The sequence below is a fragment of the Phragmites australis genome, chromosome 12, assembly GCF_958298935.1.
Source record: "Phragmites australis chromosome 12, lpPhrAust1.1, whole genome shotgun sequence".
In the NCBI taxonomy this organism is placed as follows: domain Eukaryota; kingdom Viridiplantae; phylum Streptophyta; class Magnoliopsida; order Poales; family Poaceae; genus Phragmites; species Phragmites australis.
Window position 1 is genome coordinate 7,169,094 of NC_084932.1, and position 22,654 is coordinate 7,191,747.

General features: G+C 41.3%; 1 protein-coding gene across 2 annotated transcripts; it reads left to right on the forward strand.

The window, feature by feature from the left end:
* The first annotated feature begins 11,464 nt into the window (after positions 1-11,464).
* Positions 11,465-22,320, forward strand: LOC133887100 (transcriptional corepressor SEUSS-like). Of its 2 annotated transcripts, none has more exons than XM_062327018.1 (10): positions 11,465-11,906; positions 12,172-13,489; positions 13,592-13,711; positions 13,831-13,879; positions 13,959-14,173; positions 14,271-14,339; positions 14,458-14,552; positions 19,077-19,170; positions 19,395-19,464; positions 20,573-22,320. In XM_062327018.1, exons 2-10 carry the CDS (start codon positions 12,314-12,316, stop codon positions 21,505-21,507), a joined length of 2,823 nt encoding a protein of 940 aa, XP_062183002.1. In that variant the 5' UTR covers positions 11,465-11,906; positions 12,172-12,313; the 3' UTR covers positions 21,508-22,320. The 2 variants fall into 2 exon arrangements, with proteins under 2 accessions (XP_062183002.1, XP_062183001.1); XM_062327017.1 differs by having other exon boundaries at positions 11,465-11,802.
* The last annotated feature ends 334 nt before the right edge of the window (positions 22,321-22,654 follow it).

Here is a 22,654-nt window from a genome sequence, read left to right on the forward strand (position 1 = left end):
TGCCATGTTGCCACTGCAAATTATTTTGGAAAAACAGTATGGGTATGCATACTGAATTTTTCTTACAAATACTAGATAGAGAGGATGTGGCAGCTTCTGATCAAACCCAATTTGCATGACATTTTGATTTGAGTAATAACGTACAAGAGTTTCTTCTTATAATGTTTTCCAAGGTAATGTCACTACATATATCGCTACTCAACAAAAGTAATGCCATTATAACCGCCAGTAAAAGAAATGGGCAGCGAGCGTGTCCTCGTTTGATAGAGCATTTTGACTACGACGAAATGATATTCGAGCTAAATAAACACTGAAAACTTATTAAATATCTCAAAAGGAAACAACCGTACAATAAATCAGAAGACAGGCTGAAATCAGCACATCACACAAGGCAACAGTTTTGGCTTTGCATCCATCATCGAGATAGCATACATGGCATATTCTTCTTCTACGTGAAACAAAATCAGTGCAGCTCCCATCATACTAAATCTAGCTTGACCGCTGATTTGGGCCAGGCTCAAGAAAACGAGCAAGAGCCAGACTTGTCTCAAATGAAAGACCATGTATGTTTCTAGTCATATCGATCCGCTAAAAACTACATCGATTTGCATTATGCTATTGTGACCCTGTTTACAAGGGCATGTGCGTGAAAGAACCGTAAAAGGTAGATAGCATTTCTTGAAGATTTCAGAGTCAATAGTTCTTTTGCGAAGGATGTTGAAACCCTCTCAATTTTATTGGCCCATGAGAAACCCTCCTCGTTAGATGAATTGGTAGGGGGCAAATCTTCTTCTTCCTCTTATTGACATAACACCTCTCCACAACCATTTTTAAGAGCCCGGGCAGGACCAACGTCAATGAGTATTTAACTAAGAAAAGTTATCTTCTAATTTTTTAGCAGCACTGCTTGTTAGTAAAAGCTCACCGCTTGAACCCGAGCAATTGCCTGGAGCCGCCAGGCGGTGGCTCCGCCATTGACCCTTCTCTTTTTTTCCTTTTCCTCCTCTTCTTCTTATCCCAATTATCTATGGAGCACCAGCAAATTTGATGGATCCATCTTTGGCAAGGAGTGTTACTGGGATTTTACTATGACAAGGATTGAACCACGGTTTCAAAATTTGATTCAAGACCGAATACCGAGCCCCGGTGATTTTTTTGATATTCGCGGTTTTCAACAGTAAATCAATCGGTGGAATTCAGTAGAAATCAGTCAACTTTTGTCAAATTTTTAAATTTTTCAAATTTTGAATTTGAATTTAACAGAAAACAAATCGATTTCTGAATGCGTACCGTAGCTAATTGATCGGTAACCGTGAATATCGAACGGTTACCGACATATTTTCAAACCTGGATTGAACACAAGCCATGCAGTACGTCTTAAACTTTTCCATTCTAGACGCATGGTCCAAACTTTTCCTGTTCCGCCCAGAATGGGAGGGTGCTCGTTCCTATTTCTCTGGTCCTATATTATTTTTGAAAGTACCATTTGTTTTGTTTTCGGTATTATCCCTTGGACGTAGATAATTAGATCCAACCACTGCCACTATTCATTCTTCTGTAGAAACTTTTGTAGTCCAAGTCATGCACTCCTAGAGAGTTCTCATGATATATAACCAAATACTGAAATACATATTGGGCAGGGGTCAATCTAGGCTTTGAACTTTGAATGGTAGTTGGAAATGGACTGGTTCTGTCTAAAAGATTCATTGAACATGGACACGCGTGTTCTTATTGCATATTAAAAAAAAACAGCTTCTGGGAGCAGCAGTTTGGCCGTTGATCTGAACTGTAAGCAGTCACCTTTGGTCTCTTAGGAAAGGAAAGCTAAAGCACCAGCGTTCAGTTGCTCAGTCGTTGTTCTTATGATACACGTTTGCAATACCTTGTGAAGTCGAATTATTAAATTGAAAAGACCTTTTGAAAGGACAACAAGTAACACCTACTCTACCTTTTTTTTCTTTGGCTTACATTTACTACCCTTTGAAGACGTATTATAAATTAGCTCCTTCTGTATTTTTTTTATTCGTAGTGAATGCCGCTTTCCAATTATGTTTATTATGGCGTGAACGAATCATTTTTTGCTTAGTATTTGTAGTCATATGATACCTGTATTCACTATTCATGTATGTGATACCTAAGGAGTAGACAAATGTACTTGTTGTTGCTCGGTTTTCCTCGTTTCACCCAAGTGGAATAATTTATACTGACAAAAAAACTTTGAGCAATACATACTCCTTACATCAAGAATCCTAAAAGACAAGCAAATTACATAGAAAATACATCTAGATCCTTCGCTTATCTTTTCCAACTCTAGTCTCCGCCACCACCGATGGCATCGCTCCACCAGACTTAAGCAAGGTAGAACATCAAAGCCAGAATCAAATACTACAACCAGATTCGTCAAACAGCCCCAAACATTGGAATCACCACAAGATCCAACATCTTAGATCCAAAGCTAAAACACATCTGAAGCTGTGAAGGGGTGTCGACAGCTACACCACCGAATGTGGTTGAGGAAGAAAATATCCAGCGCCACCATCCTTGGCTCTACTATAGATGATAATCTAGAAACGCCTTCTGCCACTGTCGCTGCCGCTACCGCTACCGTTAATGAGGACTATGATGCAAAAACGAAACCCTTGAAAATGGATAGCAAAAGCTCTCTCCCGTTCGCAAATAGGACAAGCAAACCTAAAGATCAGCCCAAACACAAAGGAGCCAAGGACAAACATACCTAGATGACGGCCGAGGCACGTGGTTTCGGAGCCAGCAAAAAAGTTTTTTTCTTACATTTCTTGAACCAGTAATTAATATCACTAACAACACTAGGTCCCCAATACAGTCATATTTTTGTTTACTTTACACAATGATTAGGCCACATTGCGCAATATGTACTGGGTCATTATCATGTAACCTCTTTGTTTTGTTTTTCCTTGTTTGATTGCAGAAAAACAACCCACTAGTTGTGGAAATGCACCAACCTTTTGCGTAGGAATCCTTAGGACACAAACAACTACATGTGAAATCAAATATACAAACACAACAATTCTCCATGCTTAGGCTTTGTACTAGTCAAGATTTAAAGTTCTCTTTCAGCTAGCTTTACTTGGTTAGCAAGGGACAGGATCGAGATGGCGTGTGCTCACAAGAGTACCAATGATCTTATATTCCTGGTATTTTATACAACTCTACCAACCGCAAAAGCCAAAGAACCCCATGTAATAACGACCTTTGCTTTTCACACATTGGCTTTGAACATTTTCAAATTGTTGGATTTTGAAATCAGCAAAGACCTTTGTACTGGTCTCCAGCCATCAAATGGAACCTTCTATTGAGGATCAATTGGGGGATTCTCAAATGGAAAGAACGGCGTGTAAAGAAGAGGTTAGTTGGTGATTTAAATAGAGGGTTCTGTGCAAGCAATCCAGGTTAGTGACTACAACCGTAATCATTAGCATACATTTACCTGTAATTATCAAATTAAAATTCTTAATCCTAGAGGACGTGGCACACCTGTAAGGCTCATGCTTGTTGGTTCCATGTGGGCATAATATATAATTATTCATAATGTGGGTACACAGATAGGACAATATATAATTAATCATATATGAACATATTTATAGTATATTGTAGAAGCTGTGGTTCATCTCTTTGCCAAATTCATAAATATAATAATTTTGTAGTAGTTAGCCACTGGATCTGCATAAATTCCCATAATACTAAATGAAAAAAATCACATAATCTTTAGGGTGCTTGCGCAAGTTGGTGTAGCAATTAAACTTGTGAATGTAAGAACAAATTAATTATATATTACTGTTTACAAAAACAATTAATGATCGGGTCTTACAAAGTTGCATACGCCCTTGGTAGCCAAACACTAAGATATCTTGTGCGAGCAAAATAGCAAGGGAAGGGGCAAGTAAGGAGATAAGTTTCAGGGTTTCCTCCCCTCACTGTAGCCCCAAGTAGCAGGTACCTAGGTAGAGGGTACTGTCGGCCGCGTGCTTAAGGTCACCTCTAACGATTTCTTTTTAGGGTCTAAAATTTTTTTATAGAGAGATTTTTTTTTCCTACAGCGCTCTAATGATTTCTCTTCACGTTTTTATCACAAAAAGATTCTCAAAATCATTCTCTTTAGGACGGGATTCTTTTTTTTTTTTCCTTCACGAATCCTTTCGAAGTAAAGTTGTTCGAGATGAGAGAAAATAAAGAGAATGTAAACAGGGAGAGAAATCAGAAAGGGACAAAAATAAAGTGGATATAGTTGAAGATGGTCTGGTCTTAGTAAACGCCCCTTACAGTCTTGCTCATGCACTAGCCAACATCAAATGCGCGAGCTCCATAGAGGATCCACGTTCATCTCGACTGCCTTTCCACGACACGTAAGCCCGAAAGTCGAAACCCAAAAGGTACCAAAAAAAAAAACACATGCCGGTACTAAAAATCCATTAAACGGTTCGGATTGGCATCCCTCCGTCACTTCTGACTCTTAACTAAGCAATTCTGACTCTTAACTAAGCAGTGCATGAGCAAGACACACATATCCCTGGTCCTGGGCCTAGGTAAATTAGCTCGCCACTCATGTCAAGTGTGGGGCATGCAGATGATCGAGCAGAGAGAAGCCAAGGGCAATGTCAGGAGACTCTGCTCCCATTGATCCCCAGCTCCAACAACGTACGGCGCCATGATTGGATATGACCTACGGCCAACTGCACATACATCATCTTCATTCCATTTCATTTCATCCATTTGTATGCATTCATTCTCATTATCCTCTACTGGTTCATCGCTAGACATGATGCGGCGTGTGTGGTTGGTTATCTTTGTCTGGATGCATTGCCCATGCTAGATTGGTCTGATGGCTAATACTGCTCTCTCTAGGTAGGTGAGGTGAGGGCAACAGAGTAGGGCTATGTGCAACGGGTTGTACGAGCATGTAACCTCAACTCACCTCGCTTTGTGTGTCTTTTTTCTTTCTTAAGCGACGACAGATCTTCAGGGGAGAGCACCTAACGGGTGTCATTCCTTTATAGCCTCCCAAGATTCCTCTCTATGTTTTGTAAGAGAAGAAGGAGAAGAAGAGGGAGATGAAGTGGAGGAGGAAGAAGAAAATCAGCATCCCTCATGACTTTGCTGCATTCACAACTGTTTTTAAGAGATCATATGTTGGAACATATAGGGTTTTCACGTAAAATAGTTCAGGCAATTGTTGTCACTTTCCGAATAGAGGCACAATAGGATTAAGTGATATGTACAATTTCCCTTCTTTTTTCTTGCACAGTCATAGAGAGACAACGGTAGGAATGAGGGTGGGGTGCGTTGTCCACTCTGGTCCTGCTGGATCTGACGTCCAAAGGCTTAAATCCACCACATCTAGCGGTTAGCGGCGCTAAGGGGGGAGCGGGAGCGTGGAGGCACCATGGGAGGTGGATGGACGGGCTAACAGTCCAAAGGGTGGAGTGAACGGGCTAGCATCGTCATCTCAATCTCCAGTCTCACCACAGTGCTTCTAATTGAGAGCAAGTCTCAATCGCCATCTTTAGGGAAAATACGGAACTACATTTCTCCTTGAGACCCTATGTTAAGTTTTGTCATGTAGTTGGCAGAGAGCAAAGAGGGAGAGGGAGAGGATTATGGATGATAATCGGGTACAACGGGTACGGGTAGTGCTCACCCATACCCATACCCATCGGTTTTTTACTCGCCTGCGGGGGAAGGGGCAGCCCTAAACTCGTCACTCGCGGGTATACCCGTTTACCCACGGGGTGGCGACGCGGGGCGGCGGGGCAACGCTATGCGTCGGGGTGGGGCAGCGGCAGGCCGAGGCGGGGTGGTGGCGCAGGGTAGCGGGATAGGGAGGGCCGGGGCAAGCCGGTGTGGAGAGGAGGGGGGCAGCGGCGATGCGGGTTTAGCCGACGCAGGGCGGTGGGGCTGGTCGGTGTGACGGGGAGGGCCAGGGGCCAGGGCGGGCGATGTGGGGAGGGGGCAGTCGAACAAAGGCGCAACACTGCTACTGCTGGGTAGCTGGTGGGGCGGGGGGAGGGTTGAATAGCAGAGAGCTAGGGACTGGGATATTTATATGATATGGAAAGTTAGGGTTTAGAGAAATGACCCCCTTAGTATAGACCCATACGGGTATACAAGTTTCGTAGGTATGGATATGTCTTACCCATATCTATACACGTTTACCCATTGAGTAGTATTTTCTAACTATGAACGTACCTGTAGATATCAAATACTACACATATCTTACCCTATTCGAGTATTTACCCGTAAGTAAATGAGTAATTAAGGATAAATTACCATCCTAGAGAGGATCAGAGAGATGGATGAGTCGTTGAGACTCCCTGTCACTTACATGTGGGGCCTCCCCTCGCACTAGACTATAGAAGCTACTCCTCCTACTAGTATTGCACTGTGAATTTGTAATGTGATTGGCTTCCTCTGACGAATTTCTATTCAGGTCATCTCTGGTCTGGTCAATTCGAGTCAGGAACAGGGTTTGAAAATTCGTCGAAAACTGCTCGAATATCACAAATATCGGTCAATTCAGTCAGCACCATATTTAGAAATTGACTGGTTTTCGAATTTAAATTTAAAAATTCAAATAAATAAATAATCATAAAAATTCTAAAAATACTAGAGACAATTCTAAGACTTTATGTGGATTTTTTTTCAAAATAATATCGTTTGCATCATATTTCATGAAGAGGAAGTTAAAAGAAAATTGAAATGGGTCGTATGAACAGGATGATTTGGTCTATCACGTTAAGAAAAAGCTTAACATGAAACATATTTTTTTTATAGTGCGTATCTTAAGAGGATCTTTAAAATTGGTTTCATTTCATTTAGAGTTTTATTAATTTCTCCATAATTTTTAAAAAATTTAGAAGCATAAAATAAACATGTTAAGAAACAACGCTGTAATTAACTTTTTCATGTCTAACATTATTTTTTCTACATAAAGCATAGTATAAGTAAACTAATAAAGTGGTTTCACTAATTTTGAAGGTGTGATGGGTTAGTTATGAATTAATCTAGTTTGAACATATTTACACAATCATGCATGTTACAATAAATATTTCATGAGTTACTATATTTTTAAAATACATAGGATCATGTAAGAACTAAAAAAATTAATTTCATAATTTTTGGATTAGCAAATAATTAACTATGCATTTAACTAGGTTTAGCAAATACATTTTCTCATAAAAAATATTTAAATTTTTTATGAGTATAAATACTTTTATCATGTAGATCATGTTACAAGGATACCAACAAAATTTGTTTCACTTGGTTTGAAGCTCGGATGAACTAGTAATTGATTTTACAAGGTTGGACCATTTTTTAGGGTTTCTTTAACTTAACTGCAATTCGGGAAATTTGTTCGGTAAATTGGTAAAACCAAACTATTTTCCAAATCCGTTCGAAATGCGTTCGATGCGGAAAATACGGTCAATTTTTGGTCCAAATCGAGCGGTTACCAAATGTCGATTCGGTTAATTTTTTCTCCGATTTACAAATTTGATCGAGTGAATTCTGAGCGAATTTCTCACCGAATTTTGAGCGATTTTCATGATATTTTAGGGTCCGGTTTTTGAATGTCAAACTAATTGGTGAATCCTGGTCAGAAAACCGTAAGTGAGAGAGCCAGCAACGGAGTCACAGCTCGCCACCCATGGGCAAATCTCGTCTAGTGGGACCCAACATTAGTGATCGGGTCCGAGCGCGCATAGACTACTAGACTACCTACCTGAGGGAAAGGAAATTATATAGGATCGGGTTCTTCTAAAGGTCTTTCCTTGACATGACACGTGTCTTTTTTTTTCTCTCTCATATATTACCAATCAATATATCAGAGAAAAGATAGCTTAAATTAAAGTCTCACAGAGATCTTTCTACAAAGAATTATATAATTTCCTTCCCTACCACAGCCTAGTGTAAGTGTCAAACTGCCGTGTGCTAGCTATCCTCTTGTGCTGTCGTCCGTATGAATTTTGAGCGAAATTTGCTATGCCACGCGAAATTTTTAGGTGGGATGAAATTTACGTCACAGCTTGCCTATAGTTAGATGCTTCAGCTAGAGGCGTGACAATGGCCGATTTGATCGTTTCGGTTAAAGTCTGTCCACAAGCACGTTTGAAATCCCTCTTAGTCTTTTACCATAGACCGGTTGACTTGATATGGTTGTATGTGTGTGTAGATCATGCGCATAGGCGGGCCGAACAATAGAGTAAGATATCTTTCCGACACGAGATTCTCAACCTCTCTATACCGTATTGTTTTTCCTCCGGTAATACTAATTTAGAATAAAATAGATAATTTCATTCTACCTATATTTTTAGATTGGATCTACTACTTACCATGCGAGTTGGCCGCAGATCAAGATAAAGTGAAACGTACCAGGTTCGGTTGAAATAAAATACTACTCTGTTTACGCATCGCTTTTTCACGATGTTTTGAACATCCACGCAGTTTCCATAACAAGTCTTTAACCATTACATTTTATGAACATATTTTTTATTTTTTAAACTATGTTGTTTGAAAGTGTTTTTATGATAAATCTATTAATAATATTCTTATGTACAAATCATAATGTTTGCTATATATTCTTCTATTCCCAAACATTATGATTTGTAAATAAGAATAATATTGAATTTTGGTGGAGAAGAAGTACGTCAATATACATATATACATACATATATACTGTAGGTATATTCTACAAGTATACTCATTGTAGTTTATATTTACGCATACCCTACAAATTGTAATTTATAGTGTTTTGGGTCGTAACTGGGGGATGTACGCAGTGCGAATAACAAGTTGTAACTCACAGTGCTAGCTTCTCGTGTTGCAATTATATATTTATGGACGTGAAGTTGTAACTGGTTTACCTAACAAGTTGTAACTCAAAGTGTTTCGAGTTGTAACTGGGGGATGTGCGAAGTGCAAATAGCAACTGCGCATAGGCACAGAATAGCCTCGTCGTACATACTCCCTACTATGATATACCACATAAATGAACTGAATTTACTCTTTTGTCACTATAAGTAATCACTATAAGTATACTTATATACTCATTCTAAGATACTCCAATGTAAACTATATAAAAAATAGAAAAAAAGTACATCAATTTTATTAGATTTTGATAATACCTTTGTATTTGTACATAAAATATAATACACTAAAAAAATATGTGCAAACCACCCAAAAAACTATACATACTATTTGAATGATCTTATATACTCATATGCTCCATATACATATTATTTATCACATAAGATACTCCTACGTAATGAGATACGTATGCGAGGTACATACTCCGAAAGTACCAAATATACTTTATATATATATATATATGTATGTATATATATATGTATATATATATATATGTACATATATGTATGTACATATACATATATATATATGTATATATATATATATGTACATATATGTATGTACATATACATATATATATGTGTATATATATATATGTATATATATATATGTATATGTATATATGTATACATATGTATATGTACATATATATGTACATACATATATATGTATACATATGTATATGTACATATATATGTACATACATATATATGTACATATACATATGTATACATATATACATATACATATACATATATACATATACATATATACATATATACATATACATATATATATAAGTTTCGGGGTCATGGTGCTGGTGGAGAAGAAGTACGTCAACAGGATTGCCTATTTTGGGTCCACTTGCTTGACATCGTCCTTGTGACTACAATGCTATTTTGGCCATTTTAAAGGGAAAAAAACAACATGCGTAACCGAAGCTATTCATCCAATAATATTGAATTTGGATAGTATAGGGACTAAAATTGACTTATTTATGGTAGATAGTGAAAGTTGGACATATTGGATGGCACATAACCAATTTTCGCATTTATTAGAACATATATAAGAACTTATGCTGGAAGAGGTTGTGTTCATTTTGTTAGTTAGTACCAGTTTGGCATAGCTCCAACTTAATTTTTTTTTGTCAATTATGGTATGTTTTGTGATGACTAATAAGAAAACTTTGGCACTATTTGGTTTGATACCAAAAATTTGCCATGTTTTTTATCCTCGGCATTGCCTACACCACTCATATAGGTAAAATCTGGTCAACGAAAATGTCCATCTTAGCTTTGGCTTGGTTTTAAGTTTTGATAATGCAAAAGAAAATATAGAACCAATATTATTTTTACCCCACCATTCTATACTGCCTCATCAGAACTATTCGACTGACTTGAGAGAAAAGAGACAAAAAACCCGAAAAATACCAATGCAAGAAAAAAAAAAGTTTCATGCTACTGCTCAAATGAATAGGGATTGGTGCCAGCTGTTACTATAAATCGGACATTATATTTGCGTAAGTGCTACTTGAAATATCCCCTTCATCTCCACTGCTGCGAGCCAAAAGCACAAATTACTCAATGCAGCTTGCCATTTCGCTTATAGGCATTTCGACCACCTTTCTAATCGGGACGTAGTCACCAGCTACAATAGAGTATTTAGTTAGTTACTATACTTTGATACGTTCTGATACAACAAAGATTCGACTAATTCTTAACCCTAATTTTTTTTATATGTTTCGTCTAACTGACCATAGATAAAACTATAAGCGTAATAACCTGCTGACAATGACACTGTAGCATAAAATGATTAGCAAACCATAGCCTACGACCAAATAAACCCTACACTACCCGTCGACCGTACTACCCTTCGTTGGGAAGAAAAGTAGCCTTTATCTAGAGAAACAAACTCTGTGAGACGAGATATCTATCTATACAATATATTTTAGATCTAATAGCTCATATATACATGTAGGTATGATGTAAGATACATGTTATATGCAGACATAAATCTATGTGTAAGAGTATCTCTAAGGGATTTTCTTCGCAGATATAGATTTTTATTTTCTTCGGCACTCTAACAATTTCTTTTTACAGTTTTTGTCACGAAAGGATCCCTAATACTATTAACTTTATGATGAGATTATCTTTCATTTACCTTCACAAATTTCTTAAAAAAAACTGTGAAAAATAAAAGAATAAAAAAACTAACGATAAGAAAAAAAATTAAGAAGAAAAAAATAAAAATAATATAGTTGGATATTCTGAGCCGATCTCATGTAATTTGCTTCCTCTAGTACTAACCCTGCTAGGCTGCAGCGCACGCACTCCTTTCTGACTTCTTTTCGCCTTCAGCACACAAGAATAAACTAACAACCCAAACTAAACCAAAAAAAGAACCCCTAATCAAACCCGTCTCCACCGCATCCCCATCCACCTCTCTCACATCCAGATGGGCCCACGGATGCATACCCCACACGGCAGAGAACGAGGCCGGACGTTAAGCGGGTCGGCGGCGCCGGCTCTTAATCAAATCCAATGGAATTCTGACGTCCGCAAGGACAACTCCTCTCCTCCCCTCTCTCTCTCTTGGTTTGTTTTTGGGTTTCTCTCTCCTCCTTGCTCCTTCTTCGCTTCTCCACGGAGCCGAAGCACAAGCCAAATCCCATCGCGAGACAACGAACAGACCAGAGATTTTTTCTGCCCTTCTGATATTATTCTGGTGCTGTTTTCTCCTGACCAAGCTCGCGTCGGGCGGGGGCACCGGCTGCGTGGGCGGCGCTGCTCTCTCGGCCAGTGCGGCCGTCGCCGGCGGCCGACCGCGCCGCGGATTGAGCTCCGGATCGCCGGATTCAAGCTCCGGTGCTCGGGGAAACGGGCTCGTGCTGGCCTACTGGGGGCGGTGAGCGTGATGGAGCTTGTCTGGTGGTGGGAGGAGTCCGCGGGTGTTTAGCGAGATGGGTGCTGCTTAATTCCGCTTGGTCGCGTGCGAATTTGCCGTCTCGGGTGTGTTCGTGGGCTCGGGGTTTCTGAAATTTGGTTGATTTCTAGTGCTTGGGGGAGCTTTCGAGTGGATTTGGTGCTGTTGCTTTGCTTGGTTGCGGGTGGGTTTGAGGAGGAAAATTTCCCTTTGCCTGCTTGTTCATGCTCTTTCCCAGTTGGTTGCTTGGTTTAGGGTGGCGTGGGATGAGTCTTTGGCAGATTTGTTCGGGAGATAATGGCGTAGATCCCACACTTGCGTTGCTAACTTGCAATCTCTGGTTATTTTCAGGGGATGCTCTCCCGTTCCTGTTCGATTCTGGCGGATCTCGCGGTCGTGCCGCTGTGAAACGATGGCGAGTTGAGTAAAGGCGCGATCTTGGAGTGGTTGGTGTGCGCGGAGGAGGTTTGTCCTCCCATTGTCTGCGAGGAGGATGGTGCCGTCGGGGCCGCCGAACCCGATGGGGCCGGGGCAGCAGGTTGGCACGGCGGCTTCGCTGCTCCGGACGAGCTCCAGCTTGCTCAGTGGTGGCCAGCCGGGAATGGGCGGTGGTGGAGGCGGTGGCACCATGCTTTCTTCGCAGTCACCATTCTCGTCTCTCGTCTCGCCGCGCACGCAGTTTGGCGGTAATGGCCTGCTCGGAGGCGCCTCTAGTGTGTCCTCCTTGCTCAGTCGGCCATCGTTTGGGAATGGGGGCCCTATGCCAGGTCCAGGGTCAATGCCAGGTGGTGGGATGCCGATGAGTACACTCCAGCAGAGAGGGGGGCTTGATGGTGCCAGCGATTTTGTTGGCGTGGGAGGGTTGGATCATCTCTCGTTCCCGTCCTCCTCACATGTTAGTTTGGGCAACCGGATGGGTTCAGATAACCTGCAGGTGACTTCGCAGCAGCAGCTGGATGTGCAGGATTTGCAGCAGCAGCAGCAGCAGCAACTACAAATGTCTTACAACCAGCAGCAGTTGCCACCGCAACTGCCACAGCAGCTCCAGCAGCCGCAAGCTACAGTGAAGTTGGAGAATGGAGGCAGCATGGTTGGCGTCAAATCGGAACAGCAGATGGGGCAACCTGACCAGAATGGTCCAGCACAGATGATGCGTACTGCTGGCAGTGTGAAACTTGAGCCTCAGCAGTTGCAAGCCCAGATGATGAGGAGTTTGGGTGCAGTAAAGATGGAGCAACCGAGTTCAGACTCATCAGCACTCCTGCAGCAGCAGCAGCAGCAACAACAACAACAACATTTGATGCAGCTGACAAAGCAGATTAGAAATTGTCCAGACCTTGTATCAATGGGTGGACCAAGCGCAATTGCAAATCCTCAAGCTGCTGCGGCTGCTCAACTGAGCCTCTTGCAACAGCAACGGCTCCTGCATATGCAGCAGCAGCAGCAACAACAGATTCTAAAGAACTTGCCTTTGCAGAGAAATCAATTCCAGCAGCAGCAACAACAGCAACAGCATCAGCAGCAGCAACAACAGCAACAGCATCAGCAGCAGTTACTTCGGCAACAGAGTCTAAACATGAGAACTCCAGGAAAGTCAGCTCCTTATGAGCCAGGAACCTGTGCAAAGAGATTGACCCATTACATGTATCATCAACAAAACAGACCACAAGTAAGTTTTTTTTTTGGTGTCTGGTTTGAAGTATTGATTTTATGCTCCAAGGGAAGGCCAGCTGCTTACAACTTAGTGTATCTACTTGTTCCTCTGATGCAGGATAACAATATCGAGTACTGGAGAAACTTTGTCAATGAGTATTTTGCTCCGAATGCGAAAAAGAGGTGGTGTGTATCTCTGTATGGAAGTGGTCGTCAAACTACTGGAGTTTTCCCTCAGGTCTAGTGCACTGTCACCATGGAAACTTGACTATTGAATTGGAGGATGGTCTAGCATATAGTATGTTTTGCCTTTGAAATTCTTACTTTTAGATTTTTCATACGATGCTTCTCTTGCAGGATGTATGGCACTGTGAGATTTGCAATAGGAAACCTGGCCGTGGCTTTGGTAAGCATCATTTTATTTTGCATATCTATGTCTCATTCTCTCTTACTCATCTCATTTGATCATGTTACCAACTTTACAGAGACAACAGTTGAGGTACTACCGCGATTATGCCAAATCAAATACGCCAGTGGTACACTGGAAGAGCTTTTGTACATCGACATGCCACGTGAGTCCCAGAATGCATCTGGTCAGATTATTTTGGACTACACGAAAGCAATCCAGGAAAGTGTCTTTGAGCAATTGCGTGTGGTACGTGAGGGGCATCTAAGGATAGTTTTTAATCCAGATCTCAAGGTATTGTGATTTAGTTTTCCAATTTGTTCTCTTACATTGCTCCAAATTGGTGCCTTTTGGGCTAAAACACAATCTGTGCTATCTTCTTTTATTCAAGATTGCATCTTGGGAGTTCTGTGCTAGGCGCCATGAGGAACTTATTCCACGGAGATCTATAATACCGCAGGTATGAGGTGTTTTCAGTATATAGATAATTTGGCTGGTAGGTCATAGATCTCATTTGTTATGGTGAATTTTGGTAACAAGGGTTTTAAGATACTTTGGCACCCTTGATGCTTATGCAGGTTAGTAATCTTGGTGCTGTTGTACAAAAGTACCAGACTGCGGTCCAAAATTCAACAACTTTGTCAGCTCAGGACATGCAGAATAATTGCAACTCGTAAGGAGATTAGCTCTTGATGTGCTCCATACTTACATCTTCAGTTCTTTGCTATCATTAAATGGTTTATCCACCTCCTTGCATGCATATGTATGTGATCCTTTGAAATTTACCATCTACCTAAGCAAAGAAGCCATTTTTAGGATGGACCCCTTGGAGGCCAAATGCCAGTTTATATACATGTACAAGTTTGCAATATGCAGAAAGCCCCTTATAAGATGGGGATATTACACAGGCACACTAAAAAAAATATCTCTAACACTTCCCTCAAACATATGGGGATCAACTACACTGAGTTTGGAAAGATAGAAATGTGCTAAGCTATACTCTTTGCCTTTATGAAGAAATCAGCCAACTGAAGCTCTGAAGGAACATACTGAAGAGCAATCACCTCATCATGTATATGTGTCCGTGTGTAAGAAGTATCAACACCAATATGCTTGGTGAGCTTATACTTCACAGGATCATGAGCAATACTAATATTATATGTACTGTCGGAGTAAAAAAGAGTAGGTGCAGGTGACAAAACATCAAAATCCTCAAGTAACCACCGTAAGCAACTGGATTCCACTGTCAACAACGCCGTAGTTCACAACTTGGCCTTTGCACTAGAACGAGAAACTGGAGTCTGTTTTTTAATCTTCCAAGCAATGAGAACCATCAAGGAAAACATAGGAGGTGGGAAGAGACCGGCGATTAGAAGTACCACTAACCCAAGTAGCATCAGAATGAGCACGAAACTGTAAAGAGCTAGAATATGGAAAAAAGAGACGATGAGAGATAGTCCCACAAAGATAGCGTAAAACACACAGAAGATGACTATAGTGGAGTTTAGTGGGAGCAGAAACGAACTGACTAAGGATCTGCACTGCATGAGAAATGTCAAGACGAGTGACACCAAAGTAAACAAGACTCAACAAGATGATAGTAGCGGGTGGGATCCGCAAGAGGCTCACCATCAGTGGATTGAAGATGAAGATTAAGCTCCACGGTAGTCCTAACAATGTGCTCATCTGTGAGGGAAGCACGATTAAGATCCAGAATATATTTCTCTTGAGACAGAAAGAAAACCCTCAGATGTAGGAGAAATCTTAGTCCCAAGAAAGTAACGAAGATGACCCAAATCAGACATAAGAATATGCTCATTGAGATGAGCCTTCACAAAGGCTATATACTGATAATCATCTCCTGTAATGATCATGCCATCAACATACAAGAGAAGAAGAGTAGAGGCGTTGAAAATCTTGTTTAGCACGTAGATCCAAGTAGCACTGACAGGAGAGGCAACCGGCAACACAAAGGGAGTCCAATTGACACCACACAACCATCATATGAGCATAGAACACATCAATAGTGGCATCACCCTGCTGAAGAGACTGCTCCTGGCGGACAACAGACATGTAGAGAGCATCCCCAGAAGGATCATAGTTCTGACAAAGATGAATTCACATCTGAAAGGCAGTAGAGAACTCAACAACTCAAAAGGAAACGTAAGCTTCACACCAGCAACTAGAATGGACGTTGCATGAGCATCATCATCCATCCACTAAGCACAGTCAGACAACCGAACATGATATAGCTCCAAAGCATCTTGGTAGGTGGAGACAACCTTATCATAAGTAGTGGCGGCAGCTTCAGTAGCTGCTTTGTCTCCTTTGCCGGTAGAAGGCTACACAGGCTCTGTCGGAGGAACAAGGGAAGGTGGATAAGGAATGTTGCTAGAGAGAACACCCCAAAGATGAAGCCCACACACGTAAATGTGCATATGCTGCGCGAAGTTTTGGTAGTTGGCACCATCAAAGATCATCAAGCACTGATGAACAGAAACGGTGCCCCACGACATCATGAGGAAGTGAACAACGACAGCGAGAGCGCAAAAGTAGCGGGTAGCAATAGCAAGAGGGCAAAGAAAAGCGACAGTTGCAACAATTATTGTTATTATTATTATTTACAAAACCGAGCTACTTCTCTGTTATGAGAACAGATAGCGCATGGCTACAGGTGGATCAGGGTGACGTGTTTGTGGATGGATGGCTCAAATCGGAGGCAGGAGGGTGGCCCCGCGCTCTGGCGCGGGCGGATCCGGTCGGGGCCACATACGGAGCCAGTGTGTACAAGTAAAAATAACCAGTGAAGGAGAAGAAGAGTTCCTCTTGTTAGAAACAATTCCATTGCTACATATCGTAGAGAGCAACAAAATGTGGCCGCCGCCGTCAGTCAGTAGCCTTTCAAGTTTTTATTAAGATCCTGAAGCTAATTTCCAAACATGTTTTGAACAGTTCGTGGTTGGTAAATATTCAATACTACCTAGACCATTAGCTATGCAGAGCGTGCGAAATGGCAATCAAAGAAGAGGTGTTTAATTGTCTTGGGTTTGTGACAAAAGCAACACTTCTGATTACCACACCATTGTCTTTTGATTAGGTTATCCTTTGTTAATAGAACACCTTTGTGCATATACCAAAGGAAGATTTTAATTTTTAATGGTATTTTTAATTTCCACATTTGACTGTGCTGGATTGTTTCATCTCCCTTCATCAGGGCCCTATACAAGGAACTAACTGCGAACCTTTCAGATTAGTTTAAGCTCCATTTAAACTCATCTCGGTCCCTCGTTAAAGTGATGTTGGTAAGACGTGCCGTCAATACATTCCACGTAACCAATTTCAAGCCAGCCATGTCCCGCGTGAAAGAGATATTTGTGGGGAATGACTCCATTGCCTTAGTTACCGAGGCTTGTTTATTTCGCATGATGTTATATAATGAAGGAATTTGGACTCATAGTGGTGAGTTGCCTAACCAAATGTCCTTCCAGAATCTAATTTCAGAGCCGTTCTTTATGTTAAAAGTACCATATCGGAATATGATACTTTTCACTTTCATTAGATCGGCCTAGAAATGCAAGTCACATGGTTTCCCTTCAACTTGCGAAATTGTTTTTGTCCCTATGTATTTGTTTCGAAGCAGTTCTTGCCAAGTCCCCTCTTCCGTCTGTAACTTGTATTGCCACTTACATAGGAGAGAGGTAGATATCAAGGCCCTTTACCACTAATCCATCCAAGTCTTTGGGTTTACATGTCTTTTCATTTTGCCAATCACCTTGACGCAGACCCTTTTTTGTTTGGAAGTAATGGCCAGTTTCTTCATTGACTTTTATAGCTACGCTACCCTCGAAAATGAAGCTTTCGACCCATATGCACTATTTAGGCGAAAAACCTTTCATCCGAAGAGATTGTAGCAAGAAATGCCATTTTACTTTGTCGTAGGCCTTCTTAAAGTCAATTTTGAGGATTACATCGCTCATCTTTTTTGATGCGAGTTCGTGTAACGTCTCATGTATAATTACCACTCCTTCTAGGATATTTCTTTCACGCATGAATGCTGTTTGTGTTGGATGGATTATACGATCCGCGACACTATTGATTTGGTTGGTGACCACCTTGGTGAAATCCTGAAGCTGACGTTTAGTAAGCAGATTGGTCTATACTACTGAATACGACAAGCTTTTTTTTTTTTATCTTTGGCAGGAGGGTAATCACTCTGAATTTAGGCTATGTATTGGGAGGTTCCTATCATGCATATGGTGAAACATTTCCATCATGTCAACTTTGATGATGTCCTAGAAGGTCTGGTAGAACCCGGCTGGGAAGCGATCTGGACCCGGTGCTTTATTATGTTCTATTTGGAATATGGCGTCTTTTACTACCTTTTCCATGAATGGAGTTGTAAGAATGTCATTTTCGACGTCCGTCACCTGAGCGATGTCAAATGATTGTTCACAGGTGGCCCAAATAATTCTTTGTTATATTTGGTTATATATTTTTTTAACTGTTCTTGTCCTAATTTTTCCTTCTTCTTGCTCTAGGCAAAAGAGTGTTGTTTTCTATGTTTGCCATTTGCAATCATTTGGTAATAGCGAGTATTGTTGTCTCCTTGGAGGGTATCGTTAACTTTGGCACATTGGTACCATTTAGTCTCCTCTTCTCGAAGTAGTTTAACCAATTTTTCGTTCGATTGGTTTTTTAAGTCGATTTCACTTTCTGTCAGGCAATACAACTCAGACTTTTTGTCAAGTTCGTTGATTATAGCCAGGAAGTCATTCCTTTGTTGTCATTGTGTCCCACTAGTGTGCGCAGCCCATCCTTTAAAGTGCCATCTTAGTGAGCTAAGTTTGTTTGTCCACCTAGTCCGTTAGTATTAGGAAGGTTTGCCAGAAGACTATAAAGGCATGTCAGCGTCATAGCAATCAATCAATCAGTCAAGAATTAATCTATTAAAGGGCTTTGCCCACCAAACTTGGCCTTGGCTATGATTGGAGCCTCTGCTCAACAGGGGAAGCGTGAAGATTAGATGGTGATCAGCCCTTGCCTCGCCGTATTCATCTGCTACCATATTATCATGCTTCTTAGCATAGCACATAAATCACATCCATACTTTCTGCCTGTTAGCTTGCGCCTACTCATCATACTTTTTGTATGTTTTGAGTTCATACAAATTCTCTTATAAGCTAATCATATATTGCAGGTTTGTTGCATGCGCACGCCAATTGGCTAAAGCACTGGAGGTGCCTTTGGTAAATGATTTAGGATACACAAAACGATATGTCCGCTGCCTTCAGGTACTCTCTAATCTAACACAGCTTATATTCACATGTTCTGAGCTTTAAACGATTGAAGCTATCATGGCATTGTATGGCAAAATTTCGCGTTCTGTACATATGGCATTGCAGATAAATTCTTGTTGCATATGATGATTAACTTTTTTTTTGGTTCTGATGCCTACCACCTTAGCCTATTTTATTGAAGCTTCTTATCCAACTCATCTGAATGCTGATTCTTCCAGATCGCGGAGGTGGTAAACTGTATGAAGGATTTGATTGATCACAGCAGGCAGCATGAATCTGGACCAATTGGTATGGTATTTTAATCCTTTTTGTGGGCTCAATCTCATCCTATACTTTACAATGCTTCCATTAATTTCTTTTAGGGCCTGTTTGGTTTGTAGCCTCATGTTGCCCCACTTCAAGTTAGGAAAGATTGACCAAGTTAGGTGCCTGTTTGGTTCATAGTGGCAAGATTCCTTTTCTTACAACCTGGACTCACGCACCTGTGACTATAAAAACCGTGGCAAGATAATCCTAATCTATCCATACCATGGTGGCATGTGTTTGGAACCTTTATATCAGTTGCATAATCACCATAATTTATCAAGTGATCTTTCCATGCTGCATTTGTAGTCATGGCCCCTAAATACTCTAGGCTATTTAGTAAGATAGGATTGCATTCAATTGGTGTGACGGCATAGTTGTGGTTCCATGCTGGAGTCAATCTGTCACTACTTACAAGTTACAACAAGGGATCAGATCAGTGATTTCAAAGTTTACCGACCCCAGCCTGAACCAGGAACTGGCTAGTTTGTGGTGTATTGTAGCTCACTCTCTATATATGCCCCCTTTTCTTCAAATTTTAGTTCAGTTGTACTTAGCAGCCCATTTCTGTTGGATTAGCTTTTAAATGTCCCAAAACTGATGGTGCTACATTCAGTATGTTCTCACTATCAGCTAGGAACCAGGAGGACATGCTATTTTTCACTGGTAACCATTGCAGTCTGTCCATGCTGTTGTGACTTGGATCTGGGCAGCCTCATACCTTGGCTGGGAATTTTAAATTTCGAATGTGTCACAATAAAAGGAATCACAACCATATCAGAAAGTATGATTGCCGTCGATTGCCCTCGCTGGAAGCCTGAAGTTGGATGGAGAGGTTGTGGCTCGGGTACTCCAAAATCCAAACACCATTTTCCCACCATTTCCATAGAAATCCAAATTTGAGCCTAAACACCAGATTAAATTAAGTTTTTCATAAATCTTGGTGGTCTGAATTTCCCCGCCGTAATAAAGCACAGCAATGTTTTAGTTTCTAGTCTTACTACTGCTTGCTATTTGATGTTGTATGCTATGCTTTCCTGTTCTTTTAACATCAACAGATGGTTACTGGACTCAACTGTTACTGTTTGTTCAGATAGCTTGCATAACTTTCCCCGGAGGACTCTTTCAGGGGTCAACCCCCTTCAACCACAGCAGCAACAACCTGAGGAGCAGCAGACTGTTCCCCAGAGTTCAAACCAGAGTGGTCAAAATTCTGCTCCTATGACCGGCGTGCAGGCTTCTGCCTATGCAAATGGTGACGCAACATCAAATAATTCTCTCAATTGTGCACCTTCTACATCTGCTCCTTCACCATCTGCTGTTGGACTCTTGCAAAGTTCAATGAATTCTAGACAAGATCATCCAATGAGCTGCGCTAATGGTGGTCCACATAACAGTGGAGGCAATGCGACAATTCCCAAGGTGAACTCAACAAGCTCACTGCAGTCAAACCCGTCTACCTCTTTTCCTTCTCTGATACCCACAGCATCCAATAACAACATGATGCCTGCCCCTCAAAATACAAACAAACTAAGCTCCCCAACTACATCAAGCGTACCTCCGATGCAGCCACCTGCTACTCGACCTCAGGAGCCTGAGCCAAGTGAGTCCCAAAGCTCGGTTCAGAGAATCTTGCAGGAGATGATGATGTCATCGCAGATGAACGGTGTTGGCCAGTCAGGAATTGATGCGAAGAGACCAAATGGACTAACCCCTGGTATCAACGGGGTTAATTGTTTAGTTGGCAATGCTGTCACAAATAACCCTGGAATGGGAGGAATGGGGTTTGGGGCCATGAGCGGGGGGCTTGGCCATGGGATGAGAATGGCAATGGCAAACAATGCAATGGCAATGGGTGGAAGGATGGGAATGAATCACAGTGCACATGACCTATCACAGTTGGGCCAACTACAGCAGCAGCAGCAGCAGCAGCAGCAGCAGCATGACATAGGAAATCATCTATTGAGTGGACTTAGATCAGCAAACAGCTTCAATAACATTCAATATGACTGGAAACCCTCACAATAGAGTGATGAGAAACATAAAGTTCTATGTGATGCATCTGCCCTCACTGGGCTCATTGCTTATGGAGCTTTAGCTATGGTGCCATAACCTCCCCTGGGACAACAGCAATTGCGTTCCACACTAATGCTGCCATGAAAGGGTATCATAAGCGATAACAAGCATCTGAGCTGGTAAATGTAAGTCTGTAACTGTCCATTAAGCTATTTCCTTGTTTGTTACTCCCTCAGTTTTACAATGCTTGTTAATTGTACTGGGGGTTGAAGTTTCACAATGTGTCACATTGTCCACTCTTTACCCCCCCCCCCCCCCCTTCAATGTTGCGAAGAAAGGTTAAGTAGCTGTAGCATGTTATTAATAGGGGTATGTGTGGTCATTTCTTATTGATTCTTAGATTTAGCGCTTCCTTGGTCTATGTACACGGTGATCATGAACAAATATCGTGGAACAGAGAGACAGATTTGCAGGCAACTAGGGATCATCTGAGTTCGGTGCCCAATTGCTGAGTTATCTTGCCAAAGGATACTGCTAAAGGATTAGAGCCTGCTTGCACCTGCTACCATCTGTGATGGTGCTTGGCGGTATTTTTTACGCGGAAAAGAAGTTTTCCCTCTCATTTCCCCCCCTTATTGGATCATGTGTACCTTATGTCCCCACTGTAATTTATCGTCGCCCCTTAGGAACCACATGTGCTGATATCCTCCTCTCTTTGTAGCCTTACTGTACACTGTATAATTGTCATACTGACTAGTGGAGAAGAACCATGAATGTTTTCTTAGTCTTGCTGCAAGATATGACTGGCAAAGTTAGCATTCTTTATTATGAAGTACTTATTTCAACGCGCTGTTTGAGGTGAGCAGGTTGGTAGTACTGTTCTGGGATGCAGTTGCTCATTACAACAGTTAAAACTGTATTTAGACATGCATATTGGCAGTTGACATTGAAACCGTCTAATTGCACAAAAGTCTTTCTGACTTGGTTACCGGTGAGGTGCAAAATTTGACCTTTTTTTAACCAAATAAAATTTAACGTTAGCAGCAAAAATTCTGATGCATTTGGAGTCTGCCCAGACTCCATGGCAAGGGCAGCGTCTCTGGTAGTCTGATGATCCTGTGAAGGTGACGGAACGGAACCCGTTGATATGGCTGTCAAA

Bases quoted from the DNA above. Each gene is read 5' to 3' on its own strand.
- LOC133887100 (XM_062327018.1), top strand. From the start codon at position 12,314: ATGGTGCCGTCGGGGCCGCCGAACCCGATGGGGCCGGGGCAGCAGGTT. The intron at 14,553-19,076 runs GTAAGGAGATTA...CATATATTGCAG, and splicing joins ATGCAGAATAATTGCAACTC to GTTTGTTGCATGCGCACGCC. The intron at 19,171-19,394 runs GTACTCTCTAAT...TGATTCTTCCAG, and splicing joins GATATGTCCGCTGCCTTCAG to ATCGCGGAGGTGGTAAACTG.